This window comes from Echeneis naucrates, chromosome 19 (assembly GCF_900963305.1).
Source record: "Echeneis naucrates chromosome 19, fEcheNa1.1, whole genome shotgun sequence".
NCBI lineage: Eukaryota > Metazoa > Chordata > Actinopteri > Carangiformes > Echeneidae > Echeneis > Echeneis naucrates.
In genome coordinates this window covers 3071624-3089747 of record NC_042529.1, presented here as the reverse complement: position 1 = coordinate 3089747, position 18124 = coordinate 3071624, and the positions used below count along the sequence as shown (strand labels likewise).

The 18124-nt window shown below is 44.0% G+C and overlaps 1 protein-coding gene across 2 annotated transcripts in view; it reads left to right on the top strand.

The window, feature by feature from the left end:
• The window catches only part of ttyh2 (tweety family member 2), a 48536-nt gene extending 32450 nt beyond the window's left edge, over nucleotides 1–16086 (top strand). Inside the window, exons 6-14 of one of the 2 annotated variants that reach the window (XM_029527540.1) lie at nucleotides 4809–4881; nucleotides 7634–7703; nucleotides 7831–7886; nucleotides 9921–10013; nucleotides 10093–10185; nucleotides 10551–10693; nucleotides 11754–11939; nucleotides 12021–12099; nucleotides 14501–16086. In XM_029527540.1, the coding sequence (XP_029383400.1) occupies nucleotides 4809–4881; nucleotides 7634–7703; nucleotides 7831–7886; nucleotides 9921–10013; nucleotides 10093–10185; nucleotides 10551–10693; nucleotides 11754–11939; nucleotides 12021–12099; nucleotides 14501–14581 (874 nt within the window). In that variant the 3' untranslated portion in view covers nucleotides 14582–16086. Of the gene's footprint in view, nucleotides 1–4808; nucleotides 4882–7633; nucleotides 7704–7830; nucleotides 7887–9920; nucleotides 10014–10092; nucleotides 10186–10550; nucleotides 10698–11753; nucleotides 11940–12020; nucleotides 12100–14500 lie in introns of both variants that reach the window. The other variant, XM_029527541.1, reaches the window with a different exon arrangement.
• Nucleotides 16087–18124: the final 2038 nt, after the last annotated feature.

Here is an 18124-nt window from a genome sequence, read left to right as displayed (position 1 = left end):
GACTTTTTATATGTGACGAGGAAGCAAGATAAATAAATGCTAAATAAATAAACAGGTAAAAGCACATGTTGTGTATGTTAAAGCGACCAAACATGATGTGGGAAAAACACTTTTTAAGAGTGTGATTTAAAAAAAGGAAAGAAACGTGGAAATGGCAGGATGAACGCATTAAGTAACACGCTGATGATGCTGTGAGCGCTGAACTGTATGCACAGTATTTACATTTACAAGCAGAATCTGCACTTTCATTTAATGTCCTTACAGCATCTATACCAGAAGTACATCCATCGTAATGGGATGCGATGGTCAACCCCCCCCCCCCTCTCAGTCGACTCGCTCTAAGGAGCTTCCATGGGGCATGAAATCCACCCGAGCCTCTGTTCATCCAGCCGAGCGTCACTCTGTCCGTGTCCATCAGTCAGTTCGGGGCGTGAGGCGAGCTAAACGTGCCCTAAGAGCCACAAACTCCCCCCCGATTCACATCACCCTCCAGTTCTGTTGTGCTCATAGGATGAGTCAGTGTCAAGAGCGTCTGCCCTCCCACGGGACGCTCTCTTCCAGTAGAGTGGATGTGGTTTGGAGGATTACGCTCTGTGGTCCTGCTCTTTCTGCTGCTCTTTCTGCTGCTCGTAGCTGACTGGCTCTGGAGGAGAAAAAGATATCTTGCTGTCAGTAGTTTTTTATTCAGATTTCTTTTCAGACTGTAGAGAGAGTTTTTCTGTTTTGTTTTGGGCTTTCTTTTCTTTTTCAACACTGTCAACTCATTCAGCTGCGTGAAAGAACCTCAGAAAATGAAATTTCAAAGCTTCAGTGCGTAGCAGCGAAACTATTTTATGAACTGAACCTCATAATGTCGTGATGTAAATACAGCATAAACCAATTTTAGGCTTCCTTTAATGGCCTCTAATGCGTGTGAGCGGCTTTTCATGCAGAAGAAAGTAAAAGAGAGGGAATTATTTCCCTGGAAGACAGAAAGCATTAGAGTCTCTCATGTGTAAGGACCTACTGTAGGAAGAATCGCTATTAAAGCAAACAATGCAAACAAGTGAGCAATAAAAGAAGCCGCGTGCGGGTACTTAATAAAGCTTTACAAGGGAAAGCTAGAGTTCTTCTGATAACCTTGAATGTCAAAACTCGCCAGCATAATAGGAAATGGCTGCTGAGCTCTGCAGCTAGTTTCCCTCTTGCTCATCAGAGCTTGCTGATCAATTATCTGCTCTGTGAATGTAAACAGTGAAATGTATGCGGGAAAGTTTTTCCAGTCTGAAACCAGACAAACGTCAAAAAAACAATCATCTGGACAGAATCCCATCCAGGCAGAACATGTCTATTCAAAACGGACTTCCTTGCAACAGTAAATACATTCTAAGAAGTTACATTTTCATCAGTATACTGACGAGATGGTTAATCGCTGTCTGTCTATTTGATTTCTTCTTTTGTTATGAAATGCTTATTATAAGTTTACAATCCGACTGGATTCTGGATGCATGTATTGAATTTGAATTGCGCCGCACAGAGTGGTACAGCTGCTCCACATCCAGGTCACATCAGGTTGTTGATGTGAAAAAACTCTGACTGAGAGAAAAGCCATTTGATGATTTATTAAAACTGCTGCTACCCTACCAAGAAATACACCCTTTGGAAACCTCGCAGCGATAGCAAGGGTCTAATAATACATTAACTTCTAGGACACACAGAGTCAAAACTTCACTTCACAAACTAAAGTAACTGTAGTGAGATTTTTAAGAAAAGGCAGCTTGTGAAAGGAAAACCAAGGGGCTAAGTGTTTTAGTGTTATTTTGATGGATTCACACCAAAGTCACCATCTGTGAGAAAATTGTTCCCATTTGCCATAAAATTCATAAAACACAAAACAATGAGGCGCGTTCGAGTTAGTTGCTAATAGCCTCTTAGACAGTGATCACAAGGCAGGAGCCAAATTTGAACCTGTAGATGTGATTATAACACCAACATACAGCTGAAAAGTTTATTTTTCAGTTCAGAAGCGGAACAAAAAACATGACTTCCCACAATGATTTCATTCAGAGTGACTTGGCGAGTGCATTTGCTCGCGTTTATCATTCCTGCTCCTTGTTGTCTGATTTTTATTTATTTTTTTTCACTTTGTGTACTTCGTGCATCATGTTTACGCTCGATTTACTGCTGTTGTACGTGGAGTTTCCTTTTGCCCAACGGAGCACAAAACCAGATGAGCTCTTCCTCGGTTTGAACCTGACCTGCGTGAAGTGACGGGGTGATCAAAGGGCATCACTCCCATTCGCACGGCCACCTTGTTTCCCCCACCTGTTTGAAAATAATGAAAGATATGAGAAATGACAGTTGTGAATGCAATTCTCTTGCAGAAAACTGCAGAAATCAAAAGAAAACTAATTAATGGCAGCACAGAGAAACAGCAGAGGAGCCGAATAAAAACAACATTCAGGAGCAGACACATTGGTTTGACTTCATCAAGTCAAAGATGTCCATCCAATCTTTTCATACACAGTGCAGTTACTGCTAAAATGGCTTTTGACCAGTTATGTACACATTGAGACTCTCTCAACACCAACTAAAATGAAAATGGACAACCCCAATATTTCAGGCTCTACAGAAAAGAATATATTTACTATTATATTCTTCAATTCAGAACTGACTTCACATTTAGAAAGTTTGTCAAATGCCTTGTTGTCAGATTTCATTTTTTGTGCAGAGTGCATTATTGGGACAGCTGCAATCTGCGAAAAACACGGACATTACAGTTGGTTACAGAGCATTAGCTCTGTCAATATAAATAATAGGCAGGGCCGAGCGTCAAGCCCTGTGGAACCCCCAAACCATTTACAAGACTTGCAACTAAAACTAATATTGCGAGCCCTTTGTAAGAGCATATCATGATAAACAGAGTCAATTTCTTTGTAAAATCCAAACAAGCAGCACAATATTTCCTTTTATCAACATATCTAACTAAAGTAACAGCAGAAGTGACTCAGCTTAAGTGAGACAGCACAGAAAAACATCAAAGCAAAACTATTGATGCAAAAAAGAAAAAGATGTTTCAGCGATAAATCACCCGAAAACAGTCAAACAGTAGAACAACCCGCACATCTCTTCTGTTTTTAGTTTTTAAAGCACGTTGAGCATTCTGTGCAGCTCTTCCCTCCCTTCCTATCTCGCTACAGGTTAGGTGTCAGGACTCGGAGAGGGCTCTCTATCGGAGGGAAAGGAGGGACACTGACTACAAGAGGGAAAACTGATAAAGAGAGAGGCAGAAGGCAGAGAGAAGATACGGGAGAGGTGGCCAGGGGAATAGAGAAAGTGAGAAATGGAAGAAGGATGGAGGTGACGGGAGCTCAGGCAGTACCTCCTCAGCACACAGCGAATTAGATTAACCGGGCGAGCGGGAGGATGCTGTAAAGAGGAAGAAAGTGAGGGATCAATGGAGATAAAATGTTGAGACAGACACAGGTGTCAAATGGAGAGTCTTTCATTCACAGTCGGGACGTGTATGCACAAATTACACGCGTGCTGGAAAAGGGAGGGGGGGTGAAAAGTGCCTCTGTGGTCAAATCAATGGGAGCTTATTGGATTTTCTGGGGATTATTTCCCCTAATGAGAGCTGATCTATGACGGGACCAGTGTTCATCTTAAAATGGCCATCGATTTTCTATCCAACTGAATACACACAGATAAGCACATCGCTGCTCCCCCTGCATGCACAAACATGCTCCCGATTCCTGCAGTCTCTTCCTGCTTGCCGTGTCACGTCCTCAGTGCCCCTTTCTGATACTATGAGCTCACTGGGCAGGGCGCCCTCTGTAGATTGGAACCACGTTTTCGTAACCTCTCAGGCTCGGGAGCAGCCGGCTGTTGCGGGGCTCATGACTGTGTGTTGAGGCTGCAGAAATAAACATGACCTCTGACTCTTTCTGCTGACGACAAGCCAATGAGATCACCACTCCTACCCCCCGGGGCTCACGCTGTTTCCTTTCAATAGCTGAGCCTGTTGGGAAAATAATTCCTCGTGCGTCATTGTATTCCCTCCATACGGTGCTGATAACCATATAAGTGCAACATTTTTATTTATTTTTTGCTTTCATTTGTGATTGTCCATGCGTTTCTCATCTGAACGCAGCACAGATTTTATCCTCTTCCTCACAGCGTGTTATTTCTTTGTCTCTGTCTTTTCTCATGTTTCATGAAAAGACCAACTTTATAACCGGCATCAACAATAAATCGCATGATCATTCATCGCTGTTTTCCTCAGGCCCAGAGAGCTCTATCGAACATTATTATTGAGATTTTTGTGACCCCACTGTTTCTGTAGTTTCCACTCCAATCATTTTTTAGGACGTAGCAGGACGCTGATTTCAGCAGAAAACGATCTCCACTACCTGTCCAGCAGTAACCACCGGGCAGAGAAAGTTAGAGCCTAGCAGGTGAATTTAGTGGAGCATTTAGCAGCTGAAGCAGCGGGCCTTTTTCTGTTGGTGAACAAACAAACAGCAGCTGAAAGAGAGGAGCGTGAACATCCGTTACGTGGGACACAAACTAATGCTAATGTAAAAAAGCAGCTTTTAACCAGCAAGTTTGACTTATCAATTTATCAGCTCATCGTAGGTCTGTTTGATGCTCCCTGCCAATGAATAGTGTCCCTTTATAATAACTAAGAACTATTAACTATAATAAATAAGTTACTGCAACAAGGGGTGTAAATTATTAATCAGTTGGGTAAATGCAGCAAATTCGATTCAGTGTATTTGTTGTGCTGAGTGGCATTGTGACCCCGCTGCTGCTTTGTGTCCCTGCAGGATGATGGTGTTTGGAGTGCTGACGCTGGTCCTGAGCTGGACATCTCTGGGAGCTGACCTGGCCGCCGCCGTGGTGAGCTGCTTCATCTCCTCTCCTCGGGCTAACAGTCTGATCCGACGTAAACTAGCCTAATGTGGGCCGCAATCAATTCTTATCAGGCTCCGACAGCAATGACAAATTGCTTTAACTGTGCACACACTGCACTTGAAAAATGGATTTTGCCGTGTGTGTGTGTGTGTGTGTGTGTGCAGTATACGTGCATGTGTGTATACCGACGTTACAAAAAGCACCTGCAGGGTGTCAGTCCACTCACTGCATAGTCTCACTTACAAGCAAATGAATTTGTTGACAAAAGATATGTTTGAGTCTGGCCTTGTGCAGAAGACTGCAATTCACTTCATCGCAAATGGTTGAATAGTCGCTAATTAAGTGTCTCTCTACCCTCCCTAGCCTTTGTAAATATTTTAGCCTTAACTCTCACTGTGAGTTAAGCACTGAGAGCCATGCAGTGTCATCTAAAATAAAAGAAAGAAGGCATTGGCGCCTCCTCGCTGCCCAGTCTCCAGCCTGTTTGATCTGAGTTTGTCTTTCTGACACCTCTTGCTCTTTTGATCTCTGCTGTCAGACGGCACACCTCTAAAAATAGACCGCGACGAAGAACAAAAATTCCCAAGCCCCGCACCTTGTCAGCATCTAGTCGGCATAAATTAATTCAAAGTGGAGGATCGTATCAGCAGGAATCCGACTGAAGAGGTTCTAAGCTCATAATACTGAATAAGTGAATCGATATTAAATAATAGCAAATTGTAATTAACCAAACTGGGAGGAGCGGCACAAATATTTGAGTGACCCTAAAGGAGAAGAATCAGTGTGATTTGTGAAAATAGAGTGAATTATCAAAGAAAGAACATGAGACGGAGGAGCAGTGCAGTTTGGACCACCTGCCTCGGTTGTGTTTCCACCTGAGGCTGCAGAGGATTGTGTGAATTTATGTTGCCGATAATGAGCGTCGGGGTTGAAAGCAGCAGGAGTCGTGATCAATTACGAAATATTGGCCTCTGATGTCATCCTCCTTTTACGTTCGCGAGTTCAATGTCTCCTTTGCAAGCCTCTGGTCTCTGTGATGTGAAGTCCTGGTTGGCGTCCTTTGATGACATGCAGGACTTGAGGTCCTACATAACAAACTGCTGATGAAATGTGACGCTGTAGGACAGACAACAGGGTTTTCTCTGGGGAACACGAATGCCATTGCAATTCGGCTCTAAGTTACCTACCGTAAAATATTGAGATTTTCATGAAGGGTGGACCTTTTCGGGAATTTCTTTACATTTCTTGGTGACCTATCCAAGTGGGCATTGTACTTACTTGACTTTGTCATACTTGACAAATGGAAACATTTCTTACATCCTCGCTTCATATGTGTTACAGAATCATGGCATTTGGGTTGGCTGGTTATGTAATCTGGCTCTGAGGCTGAGGCTGACCTTGACTGGACTGTGTGGTTGAAGCCCGTCGAGCATTTGATGTCCAACTATTCATGTTGGCGTTTTCAGGCTATAAGCAGCAGACAGGTCATCTGGCCATTGTGGGGCTAAAATAAATAGTCTGTCACAGCTGTGGGCCTTCAGTGTTTCTGGACTGTTGAGGAGAAACGGAGCAGCTGTTGGAGGCTTACCACTTTTCCATCGGCCGGCCCAAACCTACCGCTGCCACCTGAAAATGTCTCAATAAATATCCCTGAAATGTGTTCCTCACCCCTGCCGCCGTTCCTCCGCCCTGACTTGGGGGTTGAGCTCATGAAAATGGATTTGCTGCCGCGTCCCACTTTAAATGAGAACAAGCGCGGTTGCTGTGCTTTAATGATGTCAGACAACCTCCACGTCCAGAGTAACAACACAAACCTGCACCACAGCTGCAGTCTGTTTGCTGGCAGACTCTGTCTTGCCGAAGATCTTTGTGTGTGTGGCCACACTCTGCACTTACAGGTGTGCGTGTCAGATGTCATTGTGTTTCACAGAATGCAGATATTCTAGTGTCTGCATGGAAATCCTCGAGTTGTTTTTGTGTGTGTTTGTGGGATCCGGTTAAATTACTGCCACAGAAAATGAATGCATAATGAATGCAGCCTTTCACAGAACTCTTTAATTACAGGCAGCAGGAAGTTAGAACGAGGAGAAGAAGAAGAATCGCTGTTTTCCCTTAAAGAATTTGAACAAACTCGCCACTGAATGGCAGAGTTGCTTGGCATCCCTCTTTTTTAACAAACTAGCTCGGGTTTGCAGAGGAAACTCGGCTTACTTTATCTCATCTGTGAGTGGGGGCTCATTAGCGTACCCCTCCAGAGAGGGTTCAGCTCCACGTAGTGTGTTTGTCCTGAGACTGGGGGATGATTAGCATTCAGACGGCACAGTTCGGAGGAGCCGGCTGCTCCTCGCTTTTATTTATCTTCCTTTATTTACTTGTACTTTTTTACTAAAGCAGGTTTCTTGTTAGCACCGTGAAGCCGAGTGGCTGTGTGACAGAACTGAAAAGTATTGCTGTCTAGACGTATTTAAGTGGATTATAAGTGCAGCCAGTCCTCTGTATTTTCCTTTTTACCCACAAAAATGATGAAGATGATAGCTATCATATTCATAAGCTTTGTCGAGAGGACTTTTGAAGTATTAATGAAATCTTAATGTTAGGTGGAGTGCTTAGCAGTTGACGCTCTAATTCATTCCCGCTCTGAAGTTCTTTTTTTTTTTTTGTCACTCACTCTGCTCAGCTGTGTCTCTGTTGTCTGTTTGCTTCAGGCCGCTCTCACGTGTCTCCTGTTTAATTTTAGGGTACAAGTGATTTCTGTGTGTCCCCTGACAAGTACGTCATGAGCCAGTCAAAGAGTATCATCAGTGCTGGTGAGCTAAAATATGATTAATGCTGCTGTAAAGATGTGGCCGTGACACTAATGGTGTTTTATTTCGAACAAAAATGACAAATCGGCCCTGTGATTTGTGTCTGTCTGTGTCTCTGTGTTTCACACAGATATTCTTCATTACTACATTTACTGCAACCAGACGCTCTCCAACCCCTTCCAGCAGGTAAGAAAGTTCGGAGTCAAACTTCGGGTTGGACTGCTGAACGTTGCCTGAGCAGACCTCGGAAAAGTTCAGCCATTCTTTTGCGATTTCAAGGCCATTTGAAATTTATATGACAAAGTTAAAATGAGGGTGGACGTGCATGAAAAGCGAAGAGCGTCTGTGGAGACTTAGGTGGTGGGGGGTGTGGGGGGGTGCAGCTGTAACTGAGGTCAGGCCATCTGTAAATTTTCAGGCGATTCAGCTACACAGCCGAACGTCAAGAGGATTCCAGTACAGACCCAACGCACCTGGACTGACCTCCTCCTACTTTGGAAACATATTTTAATCCCTTTTTTTCCACTTAATAGAAAGTCTGAATGGTCAGTACACGTGTTACATACAGATTTCTGCCTGAATACATTTAAGTAACAAAAGTGTCACAGTTGAAATGAGGATTGAGTAGGAGACATGTGAGGAGACATAAATACATTTAAATAATCCATTTGAGTTTGAATAGGTCAGAAATACACATTCAAACAAAGTGACGTCAGGGAAGTAGAATAAACAAAACTCCAGCTCTGTCTGTCTGACTCACCTCACCGCTCGCAGGTAGAAATTCCTTCTGTCTTCTACCTCTGTTCTTGGATTTTATTCATTCTTAGGAGTGTATCAAGAAAACCAACTGAAACGTGTCTTAGTTATACAAAGCCGCCAAGATGAAGGATATAAACTCATGGCAGATAAGATGAAGTAATTTATCCTTCCTCTGCGCTCTTTTCTGAGGTTTTCTCCTCAGAGAATCAGAGCAGTGGTTTTGGGCCACATCGCTGACTTCTCCGTTGACTGATGTCACCGCTGAAGTCGATTTGTGCGAGGCCCTGACCCAGAACAGCTCAGATCTTATTATCTGAATCTTGTGGACATGCCCCGGGGATAACAAGAGCACAGCAGCAGAGGGCAGACCGCTATCACCCCGCCTGGCAAACACAGTCAGCAGTCCTTTTTCTTTTTAAATTTCCAACAGATACAGAAGAAGTGAAAAGTTCACAAAGCCGGCAAAAAACTGGCCGACAAACATACAAGCTCTCTCACTTCCTCTTGGAGTTTCTCTCTTGAGTCGCTCTCCTGCTTTCATGTATTCGTAGCCTGAATGGCAGCGTTGCCCCACAGTTCTGCCCTATTTGCCCCTGCATTTCACATCACTCCTGCTTCCACTCCACAGCTCTTTTTTCTTTTCTTATTAACGTCATCTCTTCGCCTTTCCTTGCTGTCCTCAACTATCCACTTTCTCTGTCCTACTTTTACTTTATTTGGCTCAGAACAAGCTCACCAAAGCTAAAGTAAAAAAAGAAAAAGAAAAGAAATGTTATTAGATTGTGCAGGAGAGAGCAGTTTGAGTGCAGACAGCCACCCAGACCCAGAAAAAAATCCTCAGATCAGAGGAAAGCAGTTACATTTATGATTAGTTGAGGTAATTGACCATATCCTGTTTCAATTTAACACAATGCCACAGGCCAAGCTCCTCGTTAGGTTGTGTGACTGCGAACACACAATTTCACTTGGAGATGTGAACGATTAATTAACTTATGGTTATGGTTGTATGTTAAATAAAGTGGGGAGGGGAGTGCAGAAGGTGCTGTCTTTAAGGTAAGACAGTATTTTTCTGATAAATTCTGGTGAATGTGGAGGCTGATTTTGCCCCCTGTTGGTGAGAAGGTAAACCAACAAGATGACAATTTTCATCACAGCCATCCATTTCTCTGTCGTTTGCTTTCTCAGATATGGTTCTATGTTCTTTTATACATAAATTATTGTGACTCTAGTCCACATGAGATTTTCCCCGTAAAATAAATAAGCAAGAGAAGGACTGCACTGTGCTTTTATCCATCAGCTTGTGGAAGGACACGCAGTCTGCATATTCATGTTCAGCTGCAGGTCAAGCCTTGTTGACCTTGTTGACCTTTATTCTCAATGCCACACACTCGCTCTTCCTTTGTGGCTCTCCCAGTACGACTCCATTACATCAATGCTGCTCCTCGCTGTCCTGTTTTGCAGCCTCTGACCATCTTCCAGAGGTCTCTGACCACCATGCAGATCCAGATCCAGAGTCTGCTTCAGTTCGCTGTCCCTCTGTTCCCCACAGCTGAGGTAGGGCTGCAACTCCAAATTATCGTTGGAGGACGATGGGTGTTGTCGTGTAATCTGTAATATGGTGACCTCTCCACAGAGAGACCTCCTGGGCATCCAGCATTTGCTCAACTCGTCGGAGGCCAGTCTGCACCAGCTGACCGCCTTGCTGGACTGCAGGGGGCTCAATAAGGTTTGTACACTGCATCCTAATTGGCATCCCAGCAGCACATCTAGGTCAACAGCAGAGTAAGTGGCCACGGAGGACTTCAGTTTAAGACAGAGTGTGGAGCTGGTAGCAGGAGTGGAGAGAGCCACAACAAAAGGAATTTGAGAATCAACAAGATTGACTTCCTCACTGTTCTCGTGTGCGTTTCCTCGTACAGTTTTTGCTTGTTACTGCAGAACAGTTTACATGAATAATGGGCATGATGTGAAAGAAGTACACGGGGAGGACACACACCGGTGCTCAAAGTGCTTTATCACACAGCTCCACCTCATTTTTTTGAGGTGCGTTTGCTGTTTTGTTTGTGTTCATGTTGTTGTCGACCTCTTTAGGATTACCTGGATGCGATGGTGGGGGTGTGCTACGACGGGGTGGAGGGTGTGCTCTACCTTTGCCTCTTCTCCATCCTCGCAGCCTGTGCCTTCACTGTCATGCTGTGTGCCATTCCCAGGGCATGGAGACAAATTGCCTGCAGGTCAGTTCGTTCTCTGCTTGCCTGCCTGGCTGAACGTCCTCATTTCCTCCCTCACCTGTCCCGATGCAGCACTACATTGTGCGCCAAGCCCTGCATGTGTGGCGATATTTGTTATAGTTCTACATTTGACCAGATGTTTTGCAACAAATGCTAATTTTTGTTGTCTGGCTCTGCAAAATGCCTCCTCGGAGTCGCCGATAGCTGACTCTGTCCTCTTTGGAAGCATACTATCCACTTAAAGCGCCATTCAATCTATTTTGCACATTCTAATCTGTCCAGATACAAAAATAAAGCAAAAAAGGTTGCAAAGAAATCGTCTAAAAACAAAAATTTGATCTGTTGTCATCTATATTATAATTTTGAAGTACTGAAGGTGAGAGCAGGGGTTGTTTTAAAATAATAATTAAAAAAAAAAAAGAAAAGCGCAGCTAAACTCATGTTTTCCATCATAGCATTGTCTTTTTATGAGTTTTGATTTCCTGGCACGTTCCCTGGAGTGATGCTGTCCCTGCAGACGTGCACGGATGATTTGATTTGTCAAAAATAAATAAACAGTATTGAAGCATTGACTGTGATTGTGATCAGGTTTTCAGGTTTCATATTCATATCGTGCTAAAGAAACAAATAGTTTCCTGGGAGGGTGAACACTAAGTCTGCTTTAGAAAAACTCTCATGTCCTCACGAGGGCTAAAACGGAACCAGAGTTTGTTTTCATTCTAACACTCAGGAAAAAAAACGAATCCAACTACTAAATGTTCAAAATTGCTGATAGTCCAGCACAAAAATAGATAATCACTCTTACCGTTATTCTTTGTCTGAGCCTGATGACCCAAAAGGCTCAAATTCAGGGAATACAGTTCCCATAATGCTTTGGGAAATTAGTGCCACCACTGAATGTACCTGACTTTTCTCAATATACTAATTGATGCAGAGACAAATGTTAAATTCTTCTTTTAATAAAGAAGAAAACTTTCAAATTTCATGATTCTCAGGTATATTCTGGATTTGTACTTTCATTTCTAATAACCAGTTTCACGTCTTTGTCCTTTTGTGCTTTCAGGGAGCAGGACTACGACGACATCGACGAGGAGGACCCGTTCAACCCGCGGATGAGGAGGATCGGCTCTCAGAACCCCAACCACACCAACATGCACAGCTTCTGCAGCTACAGCAGCAGCATGGGCAGCCAGAACAGCCTACACCCGCCCGCCCCCGCCGTCTCCAATGCCCCCATGTCTGAGTACATGTGAGCGAATGGACGTAACGTGTGAAACCTCCATTTCGGTCTTCCTGCAGCTTCTGAATCATCTCTCTCCTCCTTTCCCAGGAACCAGACCGCCCTGTTCGGGGGAAATCCACGGTACGAGAACGTGCCTCTGATAGGACGAGGATCTCCGCCCCCTTCGGTGCGTTGGGTCCCGGAGGCCAAGTCCTCCCTATGATGTCACTTCCTACTCAGCTAACGCACTGACCACATCTAACCTTCAAACCACAGGAAGATGTCTTTTTAAATAAGTGCTAACTATCTCATCGGTGACTCAGGACTCACTTCCTTAAAGACCACCTTTAAGTCGTGACCTTCCCTTGACCTCATTGACCTTTTTTTCTATATATCACTAAACACTGTGGCTTTTCCTGCCCTCCATGAGTTACCGCAGGCTGACTTACAGTACCAAAAGCAAGGAGAGGAGAAGTAATGTAGTTAATATTTAATCATGAAGTTGAACATCATTTTGCCTCCAGAGAGAGCGACACAGGTCTTCGCTCGCTGTTGACATTACAGCTTTTCCTCCTCACGTGCCTCCTCTAACACCTGATAGATGAAGGAAATAAAATTAGAAACATGATGGATTAAATTTTCACCCAGCACAGCCTCACATACAGTACATATATAAATATATATATATATATATATAGATATTTGCTACTTAGTCTATTTAGTTTTGCTGAAAGGGAATAAATAATAAATACATATAATTAATTTTAAATGGGCTCGAACTCACCACAGCAGATTTGTTTGTTTTTTTGTTAGTGACAAAGAATATTAATATTATTTCTTGCTTTTCATTCTCATTCTCATTAACCTCCAGCCTCTATTTCTAACTGGACCAGAAAATGTGATGTACTTTGCCTTATGACTTCTTTCTTAATTAACACCAGCAAGTAATGTGTAATTAAATTCTCCTTCGTGACTACAGCTGCACGGCACCATGCAGTAGTCTCCCGCTAACAGCTTCTTTTATATATTTTTTGTTTGTTTGTTTGTCATGTGTGTGTTTGTTTGTTTGTTTCTTTCTTTTTTATCTTTCATTTCTATATTTCCTCTTTTTTAATCAACTTTTGGAGATATACTCTCAGCAGTATAGAAACAGAGTAAGTCTTTTCAACTCTTCCTCAGGATTATCCCCCCCGACCTTCTTGTCACTTTTCTTTCTGTTGCATCGGCCGTCTTTTTTTTTTTTTTTTTTAACCTCTCCCTTTCCTCACATCACTTAGTTTGTTTCCCATGCTGTTTTTTCCTGTTTGGCATGGCTTTGAAACTCACAACCTGTTGTCTTCATCTCAGATAGTTTCTACTGAATTAGTGAGGGATGTCTTCCCCTGGTGTTCACGGGGGGGTACTGTAGTTAACACGCTTGATTTTCCTCACAGTTCGCCTCTGTGCATGCTCCAGTCATTCAGTCCTGTAGCTTGTAGAACCACAAGGCGTTTAGCACCAGACATATTATTTTTTCTTTGTTTTTGAGAGAACTGGAAAGATGCCAATGTTACTGTAACTGTAAAGTGCTTAAAATCATTCACAGAGTACGGCAGTCGTTTTGTTTGAGCTATGCCCAAATCTACGCAATGAGCTAGTTTAATAGATATGAATTAAAGCCTAAACTCCTCTAAAAATCTGTCTTTTCAGCCGCTAATACTCACCAGCTGTAGTGTAAAGATGTAAAAGGCAGCTTCTTTGATGGAAGGCTGCCTGGATTAAAGACCCTCCGAATGAAAATCAGAATTTTCAGCTTTAATCTCATCGTGTTTTCATCTCATTAAAGACACATGATGGGGGAAATAAACAGTCAGCGCCATCGCTGCACATTTTCACTTTGGATTTGTTGTGAGCAAGTAACTGAATATCTCATAGAAACAGATTCAGACAACATATGTAACATAACTAAAAAAAAGAGAGAAGCGGAAAATAAACCTGCATCTGATAGTTTCTTCTTTTGGTCTCATCAGAATCCCCATCTGAGTCCAGTAAAAGTGACATAGTTTAAAACAAGTCTGGATGAGAAATTAAAAGCAGTTACAGGTAATGCCGGGTATCTCTCAACATTTTTACACACTAGTGTCATAAGTGTCTACAAATAAATTTTAATAAACTCTAATTTTATCCAGCGATATTCCTGATCAGGTGTGTCAGACTTTGGTACTTGGCAGAAATATTATGTCTGAGTATTGATGAAATGAAATGAAATATGCCAGCATTCATTACCTTTCCAGCATTTTCCATTTCCCCACCATTGATCTGTATGTTGAAGTTATGAATATACTGTAGTAGTACAGAATAAAGTGTTTTGTTCTGTTTTTTAGCTTGATTCTTCATTATATTCCAGATTAACTGGTCTAAATCTAAAGATGACTGTATTAACTTTCAGGCCTCCACAGAGTAAGAATGAAAGGCTCAAAGGACAGATTTTCAGTGTGTTTAGCTGATGGTTAGGCTCAGTTCATGCTTGTAAATCTGTCTCTCAGCTCTCAGGACCGACCTGTAACCTTCCCCTCCTCCCCGTGTCCTTGTGTTTGTCTGATCCACAGTACTCCCCCAGTATGAGGGCCACCTATCTGTCCATGACCGAGGACCAGAGCAGACACTTTGGGAACGACTTCCGAGCGTAGACAGCTTTATCTGCCTGAGGAGGGAAACAGCATCACACACACACACACACACACACACACACACACACATACATGTACGTACACACACAGAGTGTGTGGCTGTTCCAACCATTGCAAAGAATGGTGCGACATCTAGGCTCGAACGAAGGACAAACAAACCCTATCTGTGCTGTTCTCCATGTGTGGTACGCTCATAAATGATTAATGTCACTCTTCTGCCCCCAAATCGAATCCCCCTTTTTGTTTTGGAGAACTTAATCTTAATCCGCCGTGCTGCTCGGCTACCTGACACAAGTTTGGAAATATGAAGCGTATAAATCAGCCTTGTTGTCGCACATCGAGGGGATAAAGGCGTGACGACTGTCGGCTGGTACATGAGTCCTTCAGGTTTCACACTCAAGTTAAATAAACTTTATTTTAATCTCAGAGGGGCAAATTTGTTGTACAGGCAGCAGAGGATTAAGAAATACACGACATGCAGTAAAATTGCTTCGATCACCAGTTTGATCGTAGCAATTTTTCAGGGTTAGTTTCTGCAGTGAAACCAAGCAATACAAGAAAAAGACAGTTTGACCTTTGCTCCTGCGACGGTTCAAAGCGTTTGAAGAGGAGACGTGCATCACTTCTGACTAACTTACATTCAGGTCTCCGAAGGGGAAACTGTAAACATGCCGCAATATTCTGCTTTCGTGCTCGGTATTTGTGAAGCACAACCCCAGCACCGGCCGCAAACAGCAGGAGGCCCTGCTGAGATGTATAATTTATTTACACTCATCCACAGACACGCCTGTGAGCGAAGCTTTACGTTTCTCAATCTCTGGAGACGAGACCTCGAGAGCACGACCTCTGTAAATATGTTGTACAATAACAGACTGCTGTCTCATTCTGATTCGATTTTTTTTTTTTTAATATATATTTTTTCTAGTTTTATTGTGGCAATGTCACATAGGATCACTCTTCTTTTGTATTCTCTAAAAGGGCCATTAACTCGTATTGTCTGCATATCTAATTCCACTAATGTGCTGCTCTAAACTAGAATTAATGAGAATATTCAGGTAACTATTTCCACCGAAACAACCCGACCGAGCAGTTTGGACTGACTGACGTGGTTTTCTGTAGGGACTGAATTAAAACATGCAGTGTCAGTTATCAATAATGATTTTTGTTAAGTGTCGTTTCTTTCAGCATGTTACACCACAGGAACTGAGAGTGGTGCTTCATTTTGTGTGTGAGCTCAGACTGTGAGGTCTAATTGTGAGTGAATAAAGCAGTTTTGGGTAAATCCTGACGTGTCTTTGTTTTGTGGTTGGATGCTGATTGCGGCTGCAGGTGGGAGATGTGATTTCTTTAAAACGCTTCCAGCTCTCCTGACGTTATCACGTATATTATTTATGATTCAAAAGTCTGTCGTCATCTTAACTGACTGAATCGGGAGCTCGCTTGATTACACTGCAGATACACAACAAGAAAGAGTGAAAGAGGAGACAATAATTAGTTAATCCACAGATTCTGTTGTGGTCTTTTACAGACTACTTTTTTTATCAATAAAATACATTTTTAAATGAATAGATAATAAAATGTAATTATTCATGTGCCCGTCGGGGCTAGAATAATCCATTTTTATTTTGTTTTATTTTTACTTATTTATCTGATAAGGGAAAAATAATTTGAAGAACTCAACCCTGAGTATTTCTGTAAAAAAAGAAAAACATCATTTTGTCATGTTTGGTTGTGATCTTTAATTTCACGAACAGTATTTCATTCCGTTAATTTTCTTAAAGGGTAAGACTGCACACTTAATGTAAATAAATTCAATCAGTGAGTTATTAAAACATTTTTCAAATGTTCTTTGATGGATGATAAAAACATTCTTTGGTTCGCAGACATTTTTTGTATTTAATAGGATAAAAAAAGTCAAACTGATAGCTGACAAAAACATTTTCATGTGGTTTTATTGAAAGATCTCGACATCATGGCCAAATCAAACAGTTTTCCACCACAGTGAGGTCATTTCCTCTTTGATTTTATTTTATTTTATTTCTTCCAGCAGATGTCAGCATAATGTTACAGCTCGGTCAGAAGCTGTTCATGTTTCGGCCTAAATGTCAAAGTCCTGCTTCAAGACCTGATGAGCCCAACAACAGTTCTCCAGAATATTTCACGCTTCATTTATGAAAAAGGAAAAAGAACATTAATGACCAACAATGTGGCGGAAGCATTTTTACTTTTTTCTCATCTGTAATGAAATTAAATCCTTCTGATCACTCCTTTTCTTGTTTGTGTTTATTTATCAATGTTTTTATTTGTATACGTATATTCCTCTCCCTCCTCCCTCCTCTTCCTCCCCCTCCTCCCTCCTCTCCCTCCCTCTTCCTCCTCCTCCCCCCCCTCCTCCTCCTCCCTCCTCTCCCTCCTCCTCCTCCCCCTCCTCTTCCTCTCCCTCCTCCCCCTCCTCCTCCTCCCTCCTCTCCCTCCCCCCCTCTTCCTCCCCCCCCCTCCTCCTCCTCCTCCTTTCCCTCCTCTCCCTCCTCCTCCTCCCCCTCCTCTTCCTCTCCCACCTCCCTCCTCCTCCCTCTCCTCCCCCTCCTCTTCTCCCTCCTCCCCCTCCTCCTCCTTTCCCTCCTCTCCCTCCTCCTCCCCCCCATCCTCTTCCTCTCCCACCTCCCTCCTCCTCTCCCTCCTCCCCCCCCTTCCTCCTCTTCCTCCTCCTCTCCCTCCCCCCTCTCCCTCCTCCCCCTCCTCTCCCTCCCCCTCTTCCTCTCCCTCCTCTTCCTCCTCTCCCTCCTCCTCCTCCCTCCTCCTCTTCCTCCCCCCCCTTCCTCTTCTCCCTCCTCCCCCTCCTCTTCCTGCTCCTCTCCCTCCTCCCTCCTCCCCCTCCTCTCCCTCCCCCTCTTCCTCTCCCTCCTCCTCCTCCCCCCCCTTCCTCCTCTTCCTCCTCCTCTCCCTCCCCCCTCTCCCTCCTCCCCCTCCTCTCCCTCCTCCTCTCCCTCCTCCCCCTCCTCTTCCTGCTCCTCTCCCTCCTCCCTCCTCCTCCCTCCTCTCCCTCCTCCTTCCTCTTCCTCCTCCTCTCCCCCCCCTTCCTCCTCCTCCTCCTCCTCCTCCTCTCCCTCCTCTCCCTCCCCCTCTTCCTCCCCCTCCTCCTCCTCCTCCTCCCTCCTCCCCCTCCTCCTCCTCCTCCTCCCTCCTCCCCCTCCTCTTCCTCCTCCCTCCTCCTCTTCCTCCTCTTCCTCCTCCTCTTCCTCCTCCTCTCCCCTCCTCCCCCTCCTCCTCTTCCTCCTCCTCCTCCCTCCTCCCCCTCTCCCTCCTCCTCCTCCCTCTCCCTCCTCCCCCTCCTCCTCTTCCTCCTCCTCCTCCCATCTCCCCCTCTCCCTCTTCCTCCTCCTCTCCTTCCTCTCCCTCCTCCTCCCTCCTCGTGCCACTCCAGGTAAGCTCTCGCGCTCTCGTGTCCCGCCGAGCGGAAGCGGACGGAGCTTGGAGGAGGACCGGATCCGGGACGGAGCTGCACCGAGGAGGGGGCAGAGCAGAGCAGAGGGGCGGGCCGAG